Below are 22,602 nucleotides of genomic sequence, written 5' to 3' on the forward strand. Positions count from 1 at the left end.
CAGCCCCACCCCAGGGACCTGCCCGTGGCCGTGGGGTGCCCCAAACCCCGGCAGCTGCGGGGAGGTGCAGGAAAGGGATGCGTTTGTGCCATCAGGGCAGCCACCGACCTCATTTTAAAAGGCACAGACTAATTAGCGGTGATGAGCGGCGCGGGAAGGTGTGACTTTCCCTTCCACACGCCGGGAAGGAGCAGCTTCCCGTGGGAGACAGCTCCCCGGTGCTCTGCAGCCGCTAATGGGCTCGTCCCCGGTGAGTTTTGTTTAACTCGGGACGGGCGTCTCATTAAAGCCTCTGCGAGTGCAAACAGCAAATGCTGATGAACAAATAAAGCCTTCAGCTATGGGGGGAGCCAGGGGGGGCAGGCGAGGGTTTTCCTGCTGCCACCATCTCCCAGGCCCGGGATGATGCTGTTTTCCTTATTCTCCATGGTTTTGGCGTTACATAATCGAGGGTGGGTGCTAAAGGGGGTGTTTTGTTCAGCGAGCCCCATTCACGTGATTAACAGGGTTTAGCACCGTGCTAATCAATTTTTTGTTTGTCCCAGTGAGCCTGTTTTATCTAATTAAATTTTATCTCATTAAAGCCCTCGCCCAGGAAATTAAAGTCCTCATTCGTGAGGCACAGGTACCAACGGTGGCTGGGGACAGCTGAGTCACGTCCTGCTGTCACCGGGACCTGGTGTCCCCATCCCTGGAGATGCTGCCAGGCCCCTCCTCTCCCCGGTTTTGCAGGCAGATTAAGCTTTAAAAAAATCCATCAAATATTTCTCGATGTGAGCAGGAGAGCACTGGGCACAGCACAGTTGATGCCAATGGCAAGTGCAGCTGTTTTTCCAAAACAAATGAAAATTCCCTGCATTCCCCCACGCTGCAATGCTTTATTTTTAATTTTTTTGTGGCTTTTATACAAATTTATTATCTCCTTCGCCTTTTGAGATGCAGTTTAATGTACCAGCCTCTCTCCTTGTCCTAATCACATATTCATGGATTAGAAAGAAACTTCCTAAAACAAAAGCAGCTGCAGCAAGTGCCAGATCAGCTGAAAACAGCAAGTGGATTGTTCCAGACATGGTTTATAACCTGAAAATCCTGTCAGGAAACACAGCCTGAAGGGTCACTGGGCTTCGGAGATAAACATGAGGGTGAGCAGCAGCACAGACACGCCGAACACTTCAAGTGAAATAGTTTATTTTGTGGAAAAGATTCCCCAATTGGATCATCATAATCTGCAAACTCCTGGCAGCGAGTTCAGTATTAAAATAGGAAGATGAAAGTTATAATGAGGCCAGACCTTTCATTTAGGAATTTCTGCAGTTAAGCAAATCTATTTTGACTTTTTAGTTATTTTAGAAGCAGTTTGATAAGCTAAACTCTCAGGGGCACTTCAACATTTCTATTTCAAGTGGAACAAAGTGGTGGTGTTTTTCTCAACGTTTTGGAAGCAACTGGGCCGGATTTTCACAGCAAATTGGATCAAAAAGGCTTTGCTGCATACATATTCCAGCTGCACCTCAATGTCTGGAATGCAGAGGGAAGAGATGCCCAATTTCCAGCTCGTGGTGTCCCTCGGCTTGGCAGGGCCAGCCCGTGCTGCTCTGTAGAAATTGAGGAAAGGTGACTCCAGCTCCTGGAATATCCCAGGCTGGTAAGTCAGGAATGGCCTCTGCCAGGCAGGGGCTGTCCCTGGGTGCATCCCACCCCTCCAGGGCCACAAACCTGCCCTCAGGTGCATCAGAAATAGGTTTTGCCCCTTGGGTGGAAAATGTGTCTCTCACCAACTGGGTGTAAAGCGCTTTCCTCCTTTAAAAAACCTGTTCTCAGGCTAAAAATGTGTTATCTGTGTTCCTTTCTACACGTTTCCTTTAGTGGAGCCACCACCATGACTGATTCACAGGGTGCCCCAGCAGTGTTTTCTGAAAAACCCTTTTTTTCTGCCTTTATCAGACACTTCTCCCACCTGTTAATCTGTTTATCCACCACCGAGCCATGCAAAGCGCTGCAGCAGCAAACTCTCACCTGAAAAACATCAACAAACAAGCAATTTTCAGTTAAATAAACCCCAAAATATTCACCTGGGCCGCAGCAGCTGTGGGGAGAGCAGGACCAACATCTGATGATGGAGCTGATGGATGGTGGGAGCCCCACGGGCCCAGGGATGAGGGGGAATTTGGGAAGTGACCCCAACTCGTGGTGCAGCTCCTGGGGGAGGTGGTGCTTCTCGGGATCTTCTCTTTGCTTTTAGACAATCCAGGGGGATTCTCTGGGGTGGTATGTCCCTGGGAGAGGATTGCTGTGGGTGGTGGAGGTGTTTAAAGGTCAGCAGGCATCATCCCCGTGAATCAAGGACCTTGAAAAAGGGGAATCTCTTGTTCCTGACCTTTCTGCCAGGGAAGAGGCTGGACTGCTGCAGGGCTGCTCCAGAGCTACAAACCCCACAGTTCCTACAAAACAGCAGCCCAGCACTCCCCAAACCTCCTGGGAACCCTCAGGATGGGGTCTGCCAGGCTGCTGCTTGCACCCCAAATGTTGCAGAACATTTTCCAGAGCTCGGGCAGGTGGAGGCCCATCCACCCCCAGCAGACACGGAGCCAGGTGGTGTAAAATGCTTTATCCCTGTGGAAGAGGTTTCCTTGGAAGCATCCAGAGCTCGTTTTGGCAGCTGAGTTACTCAGGGCTGGGCTGGGCACAGCTCCCTCAGCACTGCTCAGCTCCAAGGAAGCTCAGCTGAGTTTTGGGCCAAAGCCGCTGGAAGATGGAGAATTGATGAAGAATTGGTGGAGGGGTGCAGGGTCCCAGGAGCCAAACAGCTGCAGAGCAGCAGAGAAACACCCAAATATATTTAAATGAGACCGCTGACAAGAGGGGAGGCGTCATGGAACCTTGCGTGGGCTCGTTGGTGCCTCTGACCTGGGGGTAGAGCGTGACCGCATCCGGCACCGCTGCGCTGCCGGACCCCGTGCTGCACCCAAAATGCTGCCGAAACGGCCCTAAACCCTGCTGCCTGCACGGCCCCAGCTGCCCCAGAGCTGGGGGGAAGGGAAGGTGTGGAGAGCTCTGACCCCCAGGTAAATCAGCGCTGGGCACCGCGCTCCGCCGGGCGCTGGATGCGACGGCGCGGAAGCAGAGGGGTGGAACAACGGGAGGAGAGCGGGGCTGGGAATCCCCCTGGGCACGTGTTGCTGCCATCCTGAGCTTCTGTGGGCCAGCTGGGCCTGGCTCAAGTGGGATTAAAATAATTCGGGGCTTTCTGGAGTTTTTACTCACCTTCAGCTGAGCGCGGATGCCTAGGGTTGACCCCTCGCTGCTCGGCGGAGGAGCAGCTCCTCGCAAGCCTTGATTTCAGCACTTTTCTTGAGAAAAAGTTGAAGTCCTGGGGGCTGCAGGCTCACAGAAGTTCCCTGAGACGCCAAAAACAGCACATGTGGTGCCAGGCTCTCACCGGCTGCTCTCTCGAATCAGATTTCTCGATACCCAGCCGATATCGGCGCCTCCATCTCGCCGTACCCATCTCAGCACAGAAGCTGCTGCTGCTGGTAGTTGGATTTGGGGCTTATTTTGCAATTTCCTTTTGAGCAGCTCATTTCTCAGATCCTTATCTGCTGCTGCAGCAGCATCTCCTGCCCCACAGTAGGAAATGAGCCTTTTAAGAAGGGCAGCCCTTCGAGAAGGATTTCTGGGGACAGGTTTGTTCAGTAAGGGAGGGGGGAAATTCCTGCAAGAAATGCTTTTTTGGCTTGGCACCGGTCAGGCTGTTTGAGTGAGTGGAATTCTGCAGGAGGTTGGTGGTTATCAGGAAAGCTTTTGATGAATTGGGCTCAGAAATGTGTCACAGAGGAAATGACAGGATCTGCTCCACAGGGTGGATAACGCCTTTGCTCTATCAATTTATCCATCAAATTGTCATGGCTGCTTTAATCACTGTCTCAAAGCCTCAGCTGAAGATCTCTCCCTATCAGCCGTTTATAAATAGGGAGTTTATAGCACTGAGGGAAGATTTAAAGTGCTTTTTTTTTGCAAGTGGAAGCTCACAAATTGAACACCCCTCCCGCTATTTTTTACAAAATCAACACCTGTATTTTTTATCATAAATCCCTGGAGTGTTACTGCCAGAAGTCCCAAGCCAAGGGGCCCAGCCCCTTGGTGTTTTCTGATTTTCTGCCTTAAACCCTCTCAACTTCTACAGGATTGAAGCTCTCACAGCATTAAATCCGAGGTGTTTCAGACACAGAGGTGTTGGAGGGCCTCTGATATTTCTGTCTGGACCTTGTCTCACACCAGTCTCAAACCAACCCACGACCTTCCTCTGGTTACTTTCTCTATGGATTTTTTTTTTCCAGATTATAGTTATCTTTTGAGGGGGTTTTGGGGTTTTTTTGTGGATTAAAAAAAGGAAATAACGAACCGTGGGAGAGGATTAAAGCAAGAAGAATAAATTTCAATTCTGTCGCCACGGTGGAGCCCAGAAGCTCCAGACAAGTCTCAGATATGACCGTGTATAAAGGCATTAATTCAGTGATAAGGGAGGGCCTGTGGCTCTGTGAGGGTGTGAGCCAGAGGGATTCTCACAGGGGGAGGGCTGGGATAAAATAAAAACCCTTTATTTCACATCTGCAGTGTCCAACCACCGCTTCCAAGTGCTGAGCCTGATCCTCAGCTCGTGTGGAGCAGCGTGAGGCTCAACAGGACCATTTTTGTGGGCTGCCACCAGGTCTTGCTGCCTCTCTGTGTCCCCCCCAGGACCTGGAGACGCCTCAGCAGGAGGATGCTCAACAGCACTTGTGAGTGGTGAGTGCAACACCCCGGGGCACAGAGCCCTTCACAGCGTCCCTGGAACCATCCCAGGCCCGGCTGGACGGGGCTCTGAGCAACCTGGTCTGGCTGAAGATGTCCCTGCTCATGGCTGGGGGTGACCTTCAAAGGTCCCTTCCCACCCAACCCATTCCATAAATCCATAGTTCCATAAAGCCATAATTCCATAATATCTGTAACTTCTCTCTCCCCTCCATCACTACATTCCCCCGCTGGCAATGAGGCTTTTGAAAACCCTTCTGAGGACAGGCTCCCAAAAACGAGGGGCAAGGAACTCAAATCATTCTTGAAAACCGAGCCCCACATTTTGGGGCACATCCCCCCCAAAGGACAAAAAAGCAAAACCGAAAGCTGCCAGCAAGCCCGGGCCTAAAACACGTCTTGAAGAGATGGGGGGATTGGAAAGAATTCGGTGATTTCAGGAGACTGAATATTTTTCTCTCGTTCAGCTGGATTCCTGCTGTCACCTCAGCTGTCACCTTGGTGCTCCACGCTCTCCTCTTGCTGGCCCTTTACATCATGCTCAGCAGGAAAATTGGTAATTACTGCCTTGGTGGCTTTCCCTGGGGATTTCTTGTTTTGGGCACCGGGGTGGAGTGGGAAAGGGGCAGGGCAGGGCCGAGCTCGGGTCCAGGCTGGGGATGAGCTGTGGGTGATGTGGGCAGTGGCAGTGAGGGTTGTACAACCTTGCATTGCTTCACAACCATCTTCTTTTATTGCTCTTTTAGTAAAGCGCTGGGAAAATACCAAGAGTCAACTCACAGAGTATTAATTCAGGTGAAGCTGCAGTTTGTAGCAGGAAATTCTTTCACACCAACTGCTGCTGACATTTGCACAAAGCCCAGCTCCTCTCGGGGTCAAAGGCATCCCAAACTTGCCAGAAGAGGCCTTGGCACCGTGATTTGTCACTGGGGCCTCTCCTGGTGGGACAACAGGGCACTGGATCATCCCAGCAATTGAATTTATGGATATGTGCCTGCTCCAGTGCACAGCAGTAATCATTTCGGGGTGGACTGGTTTGCACTGGGGCTGCTGGAGCGGGTGTGGGGTGGGGTGTGCTGGGCACAGCCGGAGCCAGGGCTCACTCTCCTCTTGGTCACAGCCCAACATTCCCGTGGGATGCAGGCGAGCAGCAGCCCTGGGGAGCATCCCAGCCCTCATCCCGCCCCAGCTCCGGCCCCGTCACCGGGAGGGGACAAGGCACGGCAGCCGGGGGCACAACAGCCCGGGGCACAAAACCCAGCACCGGCCTGCGCAGGTAACAGGGTCCTGCAGTGCCAGGGCGTTGTCCTGGCACAGGGATGGGAATTTTGGGTGGCTTTTGTGTGATGTCTCTTCCTTACGAGCTGTGAACAGCCTGGGGGTGGGAGCAAGGGGTGAGCAAAGGGCCAAGCAGGGGCAGGACTGTGCCCCTGCCTGTTGCCAGGGCTCCTGCCCAGCTGGGCTCTCCTTGCCCAGTTTCTCCCAGGGAAGTGAAGAGGGGAGGGATCACACGGTTTCATTTTGAATTTTCACTCCTGAGCACGTTTGCTTTTTCCCCCCCTGATCTTTTTTTTCCCTTTAACCCCCTGGGAAGTGCTGGGGCTGGTAAATGTCTCCTGTTTTTAAGGGAGCAGTGACACATCTTCGGAGACCTCGGAGGACTCGGACAGCTCTTCCTGCCCTCAGGTACCACAGACACAGAGCCTTTGCCAAAACAACCCCAGCCCATCTTTGTCCAGCTCCAGACCCCCAGAGCAGCTTCAGGAGGGGTAAATCCATAAAATCACATTGAAATGCCATAAATAAGGCTGGGAGCATTCCAGCATCCCCTATCCAGGCGGAAGCATCCCTGGGCACATGAGGAAAATTAGGAAACAAATCTTCCCTGTGAGAGTGGGCAGGCCCTGGCACAGGGTGCCCAGAGCAGCTGTGGCCGTCCCTGGATCCCTGGAAGCGTCCAAGGCCAGGCTGGATGGGGCTTGGAGCACCCTGGGATGGTGGAAGGTGTCCCTGCCCATGGCAGGGGTGGAATCAGATGAGCTTTAAGGTCCCTTCCCACGCAACCCATTCCATGAGTCTCTGAACTGGTGCATGGGCCAAGGGCAAAGGCTCCTGGGTGGGTGCTGGGGCCTGACCTGGGGCTCATTTTGCTCCTGCAGGGCCCTGGCTCAGAGGAAAACATCAACTACACATCCCTGGTGTTCGTGGGGAAAGGCCAGGAGCCGGGCTCTGCCCAGGACTACGAGAACATGAAGACTGGGATGGATTATGTCAACGTGGACCCAAAGAAGAGGAAAATACTTTTCTGGCCCTTCTCCAGCCCCAGGGCATCCAAGGGTGTGGAGTACACCGAGGTGAAGCTGTGACACCCGGGTGAAGCTGTCACACCACGGTGCTGCTGCTCAGAGGTGCCCAGAGCCCCCGGCAGCTGCACAGCTGGGACTGTGCCCCTCCCCTGGGGCACTGCCTGGCACGGGCTGCACCACTTGTACCGCTCTGAGCCGCAGGCACAATTTCCTTGGCGTTTTCCTTAAAGGCAGCACTGTTCCTGAGGGCTGCGGGGTGGTGCAGGAACCCTCAGAGGGTTCCTGAGCTCTCCACTTTTGTGCCATGGCCCTTTTTCCCTCGTTTCATGAAAGCAAATGGAACATCCCCCCCCCAGCCTCTCAAAATGGGCTGCAGTTCGGAGAGGGAGATGCAGCAATCCTCCAAATACCCACTGAACTGGCTGGCAGCTCCTCTCAATGATGTTGCTTTGCTCATCAGCCTCAGAAAATCCTTTTAAATGCAGTTTTTCCACTGGCTTTTCCCTCACCACCCAGCAAGGATGATGTTCCCTGTCTCCCACCTTTTGTTTTCCCCGCTTTGTCCCTGCTCCAGGTGCTGGGGTCGGTCTCTCCCCACCTGGGCAATGTCCCTGCTCCTCACTCTGCATTATTATTATTTCAGATCTTTCAAGAAATAAACTTCCAGAGTGCCTGGGAATGGGAACTGTGCCCCAGTGGGAGTTCTGTGAGGGGGATGGAGCTGCTGCCTCCCAGCACAGCGCGCCGTCCTTAGGGCTGGAGCTGCCCCAAGTGCGTTTTAAACGGGCTCAGCCACGCTGTGATTTAATGAAAGGTTGTGAGACGATTGATTTGGGATCGATCACGGCAGGGGGAGCCAGGCACTCCTGGTTTCATGACCTTGGTGTGCAGATCTGGCCCAGCTCAAAGGGCACATGAAAGAAAATGTTCCAAAACCCCCGACAAGTCCTGGGTAACGTTGGAAATCCCAGGAGAGGTGTGACTGTGGAACTGGAGGTGAGGCCGAAACCAGTCAGTGGAAGCTTCTGAGAAATCTCCTTCAAATGCCTGGCGATTAAAAAGTGAAAATATTGAAGATTTCAAAATATTTTACTCCTAATGTCTTATTTTTACAGCTTTAGCCTGTGCTAGTGGAAGGAATAATGCCCGTGGCTCGCAGGGAACTGGGAACCTTCGCTGGGACACTTGGACAACTCCATCAGCAGCTTTGGAGCTCGACTGCCAGAGCAAAGGGATGCTCTTTCCTGCCTCATCCGTGATTTATTCCTGCACAAAACAGCTCCTTTGAGAAGGGCAAGGGCCAGGCTGGGACTGCACGGGAACCGAGTTCCCTGCTCTGCGAGCCCTGGGTGGTTTTGGGACCCTGATCCCTGCAAAATTAGCCCAAAGCAGCAGCAGCAGCGTGAGAGCAGCTCTGCCTGGGATGCGGCAGATGTTGAACACGGGGGTTGGGGCTGGGAGGGGAAGTGGGCACGGAGGGGGCAGGACGTGCCCGGCTGAGCTGGAGCGGGGCCAGGGCTGCTCGCAGCAGCTCCTCGGGGTGCCAGTGCCGCATTTGGGGCGCTCCAGCGGGCACAGAGGGTGCGGGACAGACGCGACTGCCCCGTCCCTGGCGCCGGGGGGTGGCAGCGGGGCAGTTCCCGGCCAGGGGAGCTCTGCCGTGCCCCGGGGCGTGGGACAGCTCTGCCCTCGCTGTCTGCTCGGCCAGCAAGGCCCCGAGGGTGCGAGAGGAGGAACTGGCGGGGATCTGGAGCAGATGGGGCCGCGTTGCCGTGCTCAGGCTGCTCTGCTGGCAGGGTCCCTCCAGGAGCGTTTTGCGGGTGCAGCATCCCCTTCCCAAAGGATGCAGAATCCCCTTCCCGGAGGAGAGCAGCCAGAGGTTTCCCTAAACACGCGGGCGGTGGATGCTGTGGTCAGGCAGCGGCCGGAGGGGCTCTCTCCATTCCCCGATGGTCGCAGCGGACACGGCGCGTTCGGCAGCGAGGACAAGGCGGACAGCGACGCTTTTCTGGGTGAAACAGTGAGATTTCTGGGAAGCGCGGTGCCACCAGGCGGGGAGGACCGCGCTCTGCAGCGACAGAGCGGCCACCGCCGCAGCCTAGAGCGTGCCCGACTCCGTCACCCCCTCGTCGCAGGGCGAGTACGGCTCCCTGGCGCTGTCCCCGCGCAGGGGGACCCCGGCCTGGTGGCTGTGGCTCAGGATCGTGGTTTTCCTGCTGCACAGGCTCCCGGTGGAGTTGGGTCTGCGCAGCCCGGCCCGGCGGCGGCCCCAGCAGCCCCGGCAGCGCCCGGCGTTCTGCAGGAGGTGCCCGCTGAAGAACAGGTAGATCCAGGGGTTGCAGCAGCTGCTGAGGCTGGCCAGCAGCATGGTGATGCTGAAAGCCACGTCGGTGGACTCTGGCAAGGCGAGAGAGAGAGATGAAACGTCCCCAGGGGCTGGGCAGGGGCTCAGTGGGCAGCGGGCAGGACCCGGGGGCTCTCCTGGCTCCCATTCCCACTCCCATTCCCGCATTCCTTCGGGCAGGAGAGTTTGCAGAGCCAGGCTCTACCCTTCGGGTGGGGGATGTTCTGCAGTGGGAACGTGCTGGAGCACATCCTCTGAGAGGGGAGACCCAGCCGTTTCTGGACTTTCCTTCAGCCTCTTTGCTGCCCAAAGCATCTCCCAGAGGACTTTCAATCTTGGGTGAAGTTCCTTCTACTGCTATGAAAGCTTGTGAAAATTTTCAGGAAAAAGAATTAACCAATGAACTCAGCAATCCCCTTCTGAAACCTCTGTAAATTCCCGCAGGAGAGGAAAGGCACACATGGCAAAGACGTCTTTGCACATCCCTGTGGATGATGGCCAGAAATCATCACTTTTTCTGGTGAAAAGAATGATTAACCTCTGAAATTTGTATTCCATTAACATTACTGGGGACAAAATCTGTAGCCCTACCCATGGTTTGGTTTTTTTTTTAAATCCCAAAATGACAGACAGCTCTGGTTTGTTACAAACCCAACCACATTCCTGGGGTTCCCAGGGCTCTGCACCCTCTTTGGGACCACCCCCCAATCCCCCCCCCCCCCACCACTCACCATCGTCGGGAGCATCCTCGTCCCACACTGACCACATCTGCACGCTGAAGAAGGGCGCCCAGCAGGTGACATAGGCGGCCACGATGACGAAGGTCATCTTCACGGTGCGGATCTTGGCGCGGGAGATGGTGCGCACGCTGCTCACCCGCGAGGGCTGCCCTCCCTTCCCCGCGGGGCCGGGGGCAGCAGCGGCGGCTGCCGCGGGTCCCCCCGCACCAGGGGCACCGCTCTGGGTCTTGCCCTTGAGGTTCTTGCAGATCTCATGGCAGATGAGGCTGTAGCAGACGCTGAGGACGCCCACGGGCAGCACGAAGATGCACAGCGTGGTCCAGGTGATGTAGGCGCGCGCTCCCCACGGGTACCCGAAATCCGCCCAGCAGTCCAGCACCCCCGAGCCCGGGCGCACCTCCCGCAGCGAGAAGATGAACACCTGGGGCAAGCTGAGCAGGCAGCTGAGCAGCCAGGTGGCCCCGATCATGGCGTAGGCCTGGCGGCTGGGCTGCTGCAGCGACTGCAGCGGGTGGCACACGGCCAGGTAGCGGTCCAGGGTCATCACCATGAGCATGTAGGTGGAGGCGAACATGCTGAGCACCTGCAGGTACTTGACGGCCCTGCAGAGCGCGTCGGGCCCCAGGAAGCGGTAGGTGACCTTCCAGAGGAGCTGCGGCAGCACCTGGAACAGGGCCACGCCCAGGTCGGTCAGCCCCAGGTGCAGGATGAAGAGGTGCATGCGGCTCATCTTCCTCCTCAGCCGGTACATGGCTAGCAGCACGCCCAGGTTGCCCACGGTGGCCACAGCCAGGATGGTGCCCAGCACCCCGACCTCGGCCTTGGCCAGCTCCTCATCCCGGGTGTGCAGCAGCGTCAGGTTGGGGTCCCCTGCCAGGCTCAGAGGCCCCTGGCTGTGCCCAGGCGGGCTCTGGTGAGAGCTGTTCCAGCCCCAGCCTGGCTCCATCCCTCCGGGAGGCTCTGCACGAGAACAAGCAGGTCCAGTGCTTGTCTCTGACGTCCTGTTGTCCCCTTCCCTGTGTCCCCAGGGCTGCCCCTGAGCTCCAGCTCCTCTGCCCCTGGCTGGGGGCTGGATGTGCCTCCTCCAGCGGTCCCCAACCCCAGGGCAGGCTGTCACCTGTCTGCACCACACTCACCCTGAGCTAAGCAATTCCCTCTCTGCCTGGGCTGAAAATATCCCTGTGGAGCAGAGAGGTGCAAGAGCCCCTGGTTCAGAACTTGATACTTCTCTGCACTAAACCTTCCCAAATCCCTGTTTCTCCCTGCACTGCTCGCCTTGTGCATCCCCTTTCACCCCTGCGCAGGTAAATCCGAAGGGAAAGAGAAGTTCTTAAAAGCAGCAGAAAACCCTACAGAGGCTGCATCGCTTTGGCTTTTTCATCCCAGGAAGAGCAGCCAGGTGAGCGTGTCCCAGCCCCGTGTCCACGGGGAGCGCTGGCGGCTCTCGGTGTCCCCGTGTGCGAGCAGCGGCCCCGGGATGGGTTTTATACCCCGGCAGGTCCCTCCCCGGTGTCCCCGTGTGTGAGCACCGGCCCCGGGCTGGGTTTCATACCCCGGTTTTATCCCTCCCCACCGGCCCCGGGCTGGGTTTCATACCCCGGTTTTATCCCTCCCCACCGGCCCTGGGCTGGGTTTTATACCCCGGTTTTATCCCTCCCCACCGGCCCCGGGATGGGTTTTGTACCCTGGTTTCATCCCTCCCCGCCGGCCCCGGCTCTGCCGCCGAGCGCTGCCCCGGGCAGGTGAGCGCTGATCCCCTCCGGAGCTCTCCCTTCCCTGGGTTTGGCAGGGGGATTTTACCAAATGGGATTCCCAAAGGATGGGAACGCGCTTGTCCCCCGTGTCCCCTCCTCTGCTGGGGACAGTCTGCCCTTGGTTTGCAGCGTCCCTGCCAGTCAGACCCTCCGGATCTCTGCCCTGGGCTTCTCCTGCTGGGCTCTCTCTGTCCCAGCGCCTGGGGACGAGGGGATGCAGGTTCCCCACAGCAGGAGCCAGACATCCTCCGGTTCGTGCAGCTGAGCCCCAGCCCCGCAGCAAAGTCGCTGCAAATGTCATTTATCGGCAGCATTTATCGGCCGGGGCTGCCTCCTTTGATCCGCTGTCCCTTCCCTCCTCTGTGGGAACGGGATGGGGATTGTCCCGAGACACGGCAGAAGCCTCAGCCTGGCTGCTGAGGCCTCACCTAAATTCTGTTCTTTTCCTCCATCTGACAGAAAACCACCCCGAAACTGGGGAGTCAGGTTCTGCCCAGCCACGGCTCACCAGCATTTGCCCCATTTTTTTTCCAAAACCTGGAAAAAAATCCATGGGAAAGGGAAAGCTGATGGGGAGAATGGAACTGGAGATGTCCCAGACTGTGTGTAAGGCTGGGTGTGGGCCGGGGGAAGGGGGCTGGGCAGTGGGATGAGGGAACTGCAAATGGGATAAAAAATTGGATTTTTTTTTTTTTTTCCCATGGGGAAATGGGGAATTATTTTTCCCATGGGGAATTTTCCAGTGGGGAAAATCCAGGTGAGTCTGGAGCTGAAAAGCTCTTGGATCTCACCTTCCTGAGATTTTGGGCACCTCCTCATGTTCCCTGCCCACCTTTTTTGGGGCCTCCAGTGTCCCTTCCCACAGGGGTGTGATTGCCAAGCATTTTCACGGCCTCCGTGCCCAAACACCCCAGTGTGAGTGTGCGTGCACACAATTCCACTTCTGCCTGGCAACATCCAGGCCTTGTTTGCCCTGCTGGCTGCTGAATTATGGCAAGAAGAAGTGAAACCCATCCATTTTCAGCCTTTTTTTTTTCCTTTTTCTGTGAGGAAAAGATGACAGCAGTGAACCAAAAATCACCTGACGTGGGCTTTGTCCCTCCTGATGTGTGCTGGACATGGCTCTGCTTCTCTGGCTCCCTGGCTGCTGATATTCCACTGAAATTCCCTGTTAAAAAAAGCTGTTATTTGCTGAATAAATTTGCAGATAACCTCTAATAACTCTAAATGAGCTCAGTTTGTGTCTAATTAAAAGACATTCATCCTTATGAGGCCCTATGGATATAAAGTGCCCAGAGAGTGCCTGGTGGAGGTGCTGTGGGTAGGAAGGGTTTTGGTGGATAATGTAATTTTCTGTGTTTGTGATCAGCTGTCTGATTTTCAGGAAGATTAATAGAGGGCAGTGCAAAAAAACCCCAAACCTTACAAAGCAATGAAAAGCTGAGATGAAGGCAGGGATGGAAGGTCAGAGAAAAAGAAGCACTGGGGGGGTTTTGAGGGCAAAGTTGGCTTTTTCTGGCAGCATTTTGATTTGGGAGCAACTGCCTTGGAGTCAGAGCTTTTACTCCAGGTTTCCCTGAGTTTGGTTACAAGGAGAATTCTTTCCTGAAGCTGCTTGCAGGAAAATGGGGTTAATTCACGAATGAAAAAAAAAATCACCCTTGGAACACAGAAATTCAATTTTCTTTAGGGGCAGCGATGTCATCACAGGAGAGAATTTTTATTTTTTCTTTTTTAGCAGATGGAACGGAAAATAAACTCATTTTCATTCGTGGGTTTGCTGAACATTTTGAAGCACCACCGGCAGTTCCAGGTCTTCAGCAACACCAGGGCTGGGATTTCCAGCGTGGAATTCCTGCCTGAGGAAGGCGCTGGGTTGTTCAGTGCTCCGGGAGTTTCAGGTGAGTGACGGCCCAGCAGTGCTGGGCAGCCCAGTCTGGTCCCAGTTTGGGCTGTTCCCCCTACGCCAGGCCTTGGGAGCAGAGCCTGGAGGAGCTGTGGGATGAGGAAAACCCTGCAGGTTTTTGGCAATGCATTTTTTGTGTCCAGGAAGGGCACCTGGGTGGGGTTGGGGTGACTTCCAGCACCCTGTGCTCCCGGACTGCTGCACGGTGAGCCCCGAAATGGGGTGAAAACTGCTGTGACCCCTCCCTTCCCCCTGGGAGAGGCTCAGGGACCACAGCTCTGCGTTTCTGAGCTCCTAAATTCGGTTTGTCAGGGTAGCCCTGCATCACTCTGCTCCTTTCGGGCAGCTCTGCATCAGCACACCCCAAGGCAGAGCACGGGAATTGCTGTTCCCCTACAGCTGCCAGCCTGTGCTCGTTCTGGGCAGCACGGGCAGAGGTTTTGTGATTGCAAAATCGTTTGGCACGGCACCTGGGGGCTTTGTTTTGTGGGCAGCTTGCTGGTTAAATAAATAAAACGTGCTGGCTCGGGTTTATGTGCTGCTCTGGCTGCCTTCTCAACACAAATATTTCATTTGTGGTATGTGATGCTGTTAAATTTTATTGCTGACAGCATGGAGCAGGCTTGGTCTGTCTTTAGCATTTAATCACTGAAATGTTTTCTGTGGTTCGGGTCAGGAAAAGCCAGATTTGGTTCATTTTGTGCTGGTTCAGATGCCATAAAATTAATGGTGTTGCAACTGCTTTAGAGCATCTTGGGGTTGTCTCCTTGGAAAGGCTGAGGGCGGTAATGAGGGCTGGGAATTCCTGGTATCTCCTGTTGTATTAAATGCCAGCTCTCTGTCCAAATGAAGCCATGAATGAGCTCCCCCTCCTCCTCCTGAAAATATAAACTGCTGAGACTCCAAAGCCCAACGTGCTCTTGCTGTTGACCTGTCTTTTGTCCATTTTTTTCCTCAAGTTTGGACAATTTGGGTGCTGAAAAATTGATGTAATTTGATTTTTTCTTTTTATTTTCTTTTCTTTTTTTCCCTTTTTCTTTTTTTTTATTTTTTTGTGGCTTTCAATGTCTGTGAAGGGTTCTCAGGAAAGTCACTTTGTGGTGTCTGTCTGGGGGAAACAAATTTCCCTGCAGGGTGGGTGTGGAGCAGAGGATGTGAGTGAACCTCTAATTGGGAGTGCAAAAGGATTCAAACCAGTCCTGGTCCCTTCTAAAACCTCATGAAATTCCCCAAAAATGTTAAACTCTCTCTAAATGTTCACCTAGGACTGAAGAGGAGCTTCCATCACTTAAAACCAGAAGTGAAACATTTTCCAACCTCACCTTTTCCAACCTCGCCTTTTCCTCCTCCTGTTCCCTCATTCAGATTTGGGTTTTTTCCACTTAATTAAAACCCCTGCTCCTGATTAATATTAGAGAACCCGTGTGGGTGCATAAATACATCTGCTGAGCACATGGGGAGTGCCCCAGAGCGGTGCCTGCCGGGGACTCTGCTGGGCAGAAGGAGAATTTTCATGGAAAATCCATGGGAAGCTGTGAAAATTGGCAAGCAGAACAACAAAAGCTGACAGGGTTGTGCCAAAGAGCTGCATTTTAAAGGATCAGGCCTTAAAATGTTGCCTTGAACATCAACTTGGGGGGCTGAGTTGGAGGGGCTGTGTCCAAGTTGGGAATTCAAAGCATCCCTCCCTTCATCCTGCCTGCTGCTCCTGGTGTTCCTGATGTTTGGGACAGCCCTGGCCACTCAAACACCCAAAGCATCCCCAGAATCACAGGTGAAACCCCATAGAGGCCACTGACCCCACAGCAGCGGGGTTTGGAGCCTCCTGTCCCCAGCATGGTCTGTGATGATCCAGAAAAGCCTCCCAGGCTGGTAAAGAGCACCAGGAGCTTTGTGTTGAATAAAACAAATCCAATCCCGGGCTGTTATTGCAGCTGATAACTCCAGAAGAGTTTACTTTCCCCCTTCTTGTTCTGCTGTGTCTTTTCATTTTGACCCACATGGGTGGGAACCTGCTTAAGCACAGGCAGCTGCCAGAGGAAAAATTGAAGCTACAGGCGTTCAAGATAGCGAATTACTTGTTTATCATCCCCAAGCTCTCCCTGTTGGTTTCCTTGTATAGCCGGGGATGTTTAAAGACTTTGGTAGCTGTGAAATGCTTCCATTTCCTCCCTTGCTCCCTTATGTCCTTTCGCTGTTACCATCATTAGCATTTAAAAACCAGACGCTGCCGGAGCTTTACAGCCTTAAAATCAATAATGAAAATAAATAAATAAAAAGAGAGCAACAACCAAAATTACATTTCAAGGCTGGAAACGAATGGCTTTTTCCTGTGCTCTGCTGTGGGGGAACTGTGTGTGTGTGTGTATTAGCTGTGGTGTGGACAGACGGAGGGGAAAGAAGGATCCACCTGGGACAGAATTCCCACCCAGGTCGCAGTGACAACGTGACCAGGCTGGGAAAGATGGTTAGGTCCTGTAAATTGCTTTATGCAGTGAAAATCTGATCTGTGCATGAGATTTCCAGGCCCTACAGCCTGGAGAGCTGGGTTGGGTTGTGATATTTTTAGTAAATCCTTGCTAGGAAATTTGTTGGTGGCAGGGAGGGCTCCCTGGTCCTGAGTGTGGGGATGAGTTTGGCAGAGCTGAGCCCCACGGGCGGCTCAGGGCAGGGTGGGAGCTTGGGATGCTTCAGGGATCAGCACCTGCAACTGGAATTGGGGCTGGAGTAATCCCACTGGGCACTGGGATGCTGAAGGGCTCTGGAGTGGGAGGGGAACCTCCCTCCCTTTGTGCAGACAAAGGAGGGCACAGGATTTAAAATACGGATAAATTGAATATCTCAGTACGGGGGGAAGTGGATAAGAGCCTTGCCATGACCTCAGCTCCGCTCTGCCTCCCCTTCTCCTCCCTGTCTGATGGAAATTCTGCGGTTATTCAGAGCCCGTCACCCTCCAGGTGGGAGAGGCATCAATCAGGGCGGGGAGGGGAGAGGAGCAGCTGCTTGGGGCAGTGCATTAGAAAATGATGAATCGTGGGGAAAACGTCGGCAGGAATCTGAACTCGCCCTGCTGCAGCAAAGTTCAAGGCTCGGTGATGAGAGGTTGTTCTCGCCTGCTTGAGGGTCGAGCCCAGAGGAAACAGCAACACTTGGCTGGGATTGTGCAGCTCCCTGGTGAGGGCGTTGAATAATCGAAACACTGAGAATTCCTTGCCTGCCCTGATATTTTTACCCTGAAAGCCTTCGGAGCGCCAAGCCAAGGGACTTTGGGATGCTGAGAGACAAAATCCCACAATCACGGCCTGGTCACTGAAGTGCTGCTTCCCTTCAGCTGTTTGAGCAACTCCTTTGCTTTCCTTGCCACCTTTTTTTTCTGTAGAGAACAGCACAAAACGAGTCCAATTAACGCTCATTATTGCAGTCCCACCCTTAGTTTAGCTCGCCGTGCTCACCAGCCAAGAAGCGCCAGCGGAACTGTACCTTCAGCTCACACGAAATGTGTCGGGTGGTTTTTTTTTTCCTCCCCATCAGAGTGTGTGAAAATCTCCTTGGAAACAGAGCCCTGATGCTCTGTCTGCTGCCTGGGCTGCGCTCCTGCAAGCGAAGCAGAAAGCGGAGCTCTGGGTGCTGCCGGCTCTGCTCAGGAAATGCCCGCGGGCAGGAGGTGCTGGCAGAGGGGATGGAGCTGTGGCACCGGGATGTTCCCTGGGTTCGGCTCTGCGGTCCCGGCTGTCCCGGGCTCGTTCCCGTGCCCTGAGGATGCTGCCGTGGCGGGGATTGCCGGGCAGGGGCCCCAGGTGTGGGGGCTGGGGAGCAGCACAGCTCTGCACCCCAAGATCTGTTCCGGGGGAGCAGATCTCGCTGGAGGGAACCGGGAGCTGCAGCCCTCTGGACAACGCCAGTGGTTTTGGTGAGAGGTGACACCTCCCCAAAAGCCCTCCGCTGCCCCACCAACCTGCAGTGCCAAGGTTTTGTTTGGAAATGGGCACCAGCTCGCAGATCGTGCAGGAGCGTGGGGAGCCCTTCCCTGCTCCCATCCAACCCCACACCCCCTCCTTGCCCTTTGGGGAGGACGAGAGGAGTTAATCCTCAATCTGCTCCCATCTGGGCTCGCTGGCAGGCGGACCGAGCGGACGGGAGCCTTCGGGAGGGCAGTTAATGCTCCTTAATCCCCTGCCAGGGTGAGGTGTTCGAGCAGAAGGTGACAAAGCGCAGCGGCGGCACAGCGCGTCCTGCGGCAGCCCGGAGCGTGCCCGGGAAAGGGAAGGGCCGGGAGCGTGTGGGACCAGCTCTGGGGGATGGATTCCACCCCCGGGAGCGCAGGGCTCCCATCTCTGCTGCCCCTGCCCTGCCCTGGGCGGACTAAAGTCCCCCTGGACGCCATCCCCAGGATGTGGGATGCGGAACGGACTCTGCTGCGGTGGGAATTTGGGAGTATTCCCGCTAATGTCGGTGAGACAGGCGGGGTTGTTCCTCACCCAACTCGGGTGCGTGCTCCAGGGCTCAGGGAGCTCAGCTCTGTGGGAAATCAGGTTTAAAATTTCCAACAGCTGAATATTCTTCTGCATCTCGACTTTTAACTTTTCCTTATGAAGTTCAGTGTCTGATTTCTTTCGGGAAGAGCTGGTGATTTTGGTTACAAAGCAGGCAGACTGTCCATCTGCCTCCAAAGAGCCTCTTGCAGACCAGGATTTCTCAGCTGGGAGAAGAGGGAATGGTGGCTTTGATGGCAAAGCCGATGGTCAAGAGCTCTGATAGAAGCAAACCCTTTCACTGCATCCTCATTCACGAGGAATTCGAGCAGCGCGGAAGAGGAGTGGTTCTGCCCCCTCCTCAAAATCTGATTTTAAGGACCTGGCTCGGTGCCTCTGAGTGCCTGATAACGCTGAACCGAGGGGAGCACAACACCGATTTTCCGGGCAGCTCATAGATGGAGGGGATTATTTTAGCCAAAGGCTGGATTAGGCTGTGGCAGTCGGTTCTGTGCCTCCAAAAAAATCGTTTAACATCGGCAGACAATGGCTTTGTCTCTCGCTCCCCGCACGCGCCGTGTTAATTGCTGAGCATCTCTTAGAGCGATTTCCATGCACAACACATCCGAGAGGCCGCGGGGGTGCGTTTAGCGCTGCTGCAAATGGGAATTGTTGCCCCGTGTCGCAGGAAAATGGCATTTTGGAGCCTGCCGAGCGCACGGTTCTGTCACCTGTAGCTCAGCGGGGCTGGGGACTCGCATTTCTGGCTGCAATGGATCATCCCTCCCTCACCCCAGCCGCAGGCTGAGCCCATGGATTCCTCCACTGGTGTCTGGAAAAGGGACAAAATTAACACGCAGGGGGTTTTGTCTTTGGGGTTTCTGTGTGGACAGGAGGATGTGGGGGTTGCTGTGGCACCAACAAAACCGTGGCATCTGCAGCCTGGGTTCCTCCTGGAGGGGGGACTCCGGGGAGTCACAGCCTGGTTTAGGTGGGGTAGGAGGGACAGATGCTTGCGGGTTTGTGCCTTGAGGTTTTAGTTGTGTTTGAGGTTTTACACAGGTTTTTTGGCAAAGAAACAAAAAAAGCCTCAAATCCCCCAAAACTCGGGGAGCCCATGCTCTGATCATAGTCCTGTTCTCAAATCAGGTGTGGTTCTGCCTTGGCCCATTCAAATCTCTGTTTTTAGTGGATATTCTGTGCCTGGTTCTATCTGGGGAGCTCTGCCCTTCCTAACGAGCACCAAAGAGCTCAGTCCCGAGCCTGGGACACCACCCGGAGCTGCTGCCCTTCCTCGCAGATGATTCCCATCAATCCAGGGCATCAAATCCCACCCTGAGGCTTAATGAAGGCCGTTCCTGTCACACCGAGGTGAGAGCCAGCCCTGCCCCGGCGAGGGGCAGATTTACAGCTCAGTGTTGGATTAAGATGAGATGTGAAAATCGCTGCTAAACCCCTCGTGGGCAGCCAAGTGAGGCTCGAGCGGCCCCGATGCCCCCCCAGCTCCTCCTGTTGGCCTCGATGGGGAGACTTAAAAATAATTAAATTAATTCTCAAATCCTCAAAAGCTAATTGGGACAGGATTATCCCAGGAGGAAACCAGAGACGATGGGGACAAGGGACCATTCCCTGAAGCGACCTGCGCTGGGCGATGAGCCAGATGCTGTTTTCCCTCCTGCTGATTTGGGAGGAACAGAACCCAGGGTGGGGGCTCAGAGATCCCTGGGCTCCTCTGATCACCTCTTGGGAAACTTGGCCTCAAGACACCTTTGCCAGGTGTCTCAGCCACAGCTGGAGGTGCAGAGCAGCTTTTTGGGGGGAATCACAAGGAATTATTATTGCGTATTATCAGAGAAGCTGAGGCTGCCCCATCCCTGGGAGTGCCCAAGGCCAGGTTGGACAATCTGGGATAGTGGAAGGTGTCCCTGCCTGCAGCAAGGGGTGGAATGGGATGGGCTTTAAGGTCCCTTCCAACCCAAACCATTCTGGAATTCTGTAATTCTATAATGCTCTGGGTTTTCTGCAGCATCTGTTGGTATCTGACCTAATCTGTGTCTAATTTTGCAAATGTTCATTTATCCAAGTGTTGGAGCAACCCCCCTGCCTTTATCAGGAACCAGCACAGCCTTCTGCTCCTCCAGGGATAATTCTGGCATTCCTGAACCATTCCCTGCAGGGAGCCACCACTTCTCTTCCCATCCACCCCGCTTAAAAAGCCACATCCAGGATATCAGAGCACGAGGATTTGCTCGGGAAGTTAAAGGTCCCCAGAGCCCTGAGCAATACCATCCAGCGTTAATATCCCAACTTTTGACAACCAATATTTACTGTCCTGCCCCCAAACTAATTAATTTTATGCATGATTGAGTTTAACACCATCATTTAGCCCTGTCTGCTGGCGGAGGCTTTGAAGTGCAAACCGATTATGCAGGGAACAAGCTGGGAGCTGGTTAATAAGTCCCAACAAAGTGTGCACTGCTGGGAGGCTGTGTAAGATTCCATGTAGGATTTTATTGTTGTTTTGTCTTGGACTTCAGCTCGGAGCTGAGTGAAGCAGCAGCAGCAGAGTCTGTCACCAGAGAGAGAGAGAGAGAGGGAGCAGCAGTGACACTGCTGGGAAATGTTTAAAGCTCCCTAAGTGTTAATGAACAGGAGCTGACTCTGCTGCCTCGGAAAATCTCATCCTGCCCCTCATTTTCCCGGTTTTGCTTCGCTTCAGGCAGGCTGGTTGTTAATGGAGGGAATCAAAGGGAATCAGCTCAATCAAAGGGAATTCTGCTGTTGTGGGGCTGGCTGGAGGGAGGCAGTGCCACTTGCAGGGCTCCTGGGTGCAGCCCTTGAGGTCCTGGGGGTCTCAGAGTGGGTGCAAACTTAAATCTTGGTAAATTCTGAATGCTGGTCTGGGGTGTTCTAAAATCCTGGTGTCCGTGACTGTCCCTGCTAAAGGCCCTTTCCCTGGGCGACCCCTCAATAGCTGTTCCTTCCTTTTTTATACAGAGCCAGGTAGGAAAGGAGTTACTTAATAGGATTTAAATGGCTCTCCATTACTTTTTATCCACTTCTGAAGGAAAACAGGCCTGTAAGCGTCCACTGAGCTCCAGCACAAAGAGCAAGGGCAGAGCTTTGCCAATGGGAAGCCAAATCCCAGAGATTGGATTCTCCAGAGGTTGTCTCAGTTTGGCCAGTTAGGGACAGGTAATGGCACCTACAGCATTTTTGATCTGTTTTGGTGAAGGACTTCCCACAGCCACAAAGTTCAGACACAGCTGTGAAAATCCTTGTGAACTCAAACGAAAATACCAACCAGAAAACATCAGCAAAGGCTTTCAATGATCCATTTCTGGTGCTCTACCGACTGCTTTCCTCCTAATTTCTTAGCTTGCTGATGGAGAACGACCTCAGAAGGGCTTGAGCTGCAATTCGCAGAGAAAGGGAGAGATGGGAATCCCAAACTTCCCTGACTGCCGGGGCTGGGCTGGTGGGAGCAGCGCCAGAGGCCGGGGCTGCGTTCTGTGCAGAAATCCCACTGAAATGCGGAACCTGGCCCTGTTTGTGCCACAGCTCGCAAGGAAAAATACGCAACCTCCCCCGAAACCAAACAAAACCCACCGGAAACGAAGGGAAACAAAGCAAAACCCGCAATTAAAGGCGGCTCTAATGAGGCTGTGCCGGGGCCGGGGCGCTGCCCCTCAGTGCCGGGAGGTGGCGCTGCGGCTCCGGCTGCGCTGGGCTGGGGCGGCAGAGGGGGCACGGGGGGGACTGGGAGAACTGGGAGAACTGGGGGGCATGGGGGGACTGGGGGAACTGGGGGGGACTGGGGGGGACTGGGAGAACTGGGGGGAACTGGGGGCACGGGGGGGACTGGGGGAACTGGGGGGGACTGGGGGGAACTGGGAGAACTGGGGGGCATGGGGGGACTGGGGGAACTGGGGGGAACTGGGGGAACTTGGGGGTACGGGGAGAACAGTGGGGACTGGGGGAACTGGGGGAACTGGGAGAACTGGGGGGAACTGGGGGCACGGGGGGGACTGGGGGAACTGGGGGAACTTGGGGGTACGGGGAGAACAGTGGGGACTGGGGGGACTGGGGGGAACTGGGAGAACTGGGGGAATTGGGGGGAACTGGGGGCACGGGGGACACTGGGGGGAACTGGGGGGAACTGGGGGCACGGGTGGGACTGGGGGAACTGGGGGGAACTGGGGACACGGGGGGGACTGGGGGGCACGGGGGGGAACTGGGGGGAACGAGGGGAACTGGGGGGGGAACGAGGGGAACTAGGGGGCACGGGG

General features: G+C 54.7%; 2 protein-coding genes across 2 annotated transcripts; one reads left to right on the forward strand and one right to left on the reverse strand.

Annotated features, from left to right (window-relative positions):
* Positions 1-235: 235 nt before the first annotated feature.
* On the forward strand, positions 236-7,157 carry RHEX (regulator of hemoglobinization and erythroid cell expansion; the record flags this gene model as incomplete). Its single annotated transcript, XM_082296116.1, has 6 exons — positions 236-250; positions 4,738-4,778; positions 5,259-5,347; positions 5,912-6,067; positions 6,419-6,477; positions 6,951-7,157. The coding sequence occupies 6 exons, from the start codon at positions 236-238 to the stop codon at positions 7,155-7,157; spliced, it is 567 nt and encodes a 188-aa protein (XP_082152242.1).
* Positions 7,158-9,195: 2,038 nt separating this feature from the next.
* AVPR1B (arginine vasopressin receptor 1B) lies at positions 9,196-11,127 on the reverse strand (the record flags this gene model as incomplete). The annotated part of the gene is made up of 2 exons (XM_082296117.1): positions 9,196-9,494; positions 10,173-11,127. 2 exons carry the CDS (start codon positions 11,125-11,127, stop codon positions 9,196-9,198), a joined length of 1,254 nt encoding a protein of 417 aa, XP_082152243.1.
* Between the last annotated feature and the right edge of the window lie 11,475 nt (positions 11,128-22,602).

The sequence above is a fragment of the Coloeus monedula genome (genome assembly GCF_965178545.1).
Source record: "Coloeus monedula genome assembly, chromosome: 23".
In the NCBI taxonomy this organism is placed as follows: Eukaryota; Metazoa; Chordata; class Aves; order Passeriformes; family Corvidae; genus Coloeus; species Coloeus monedula.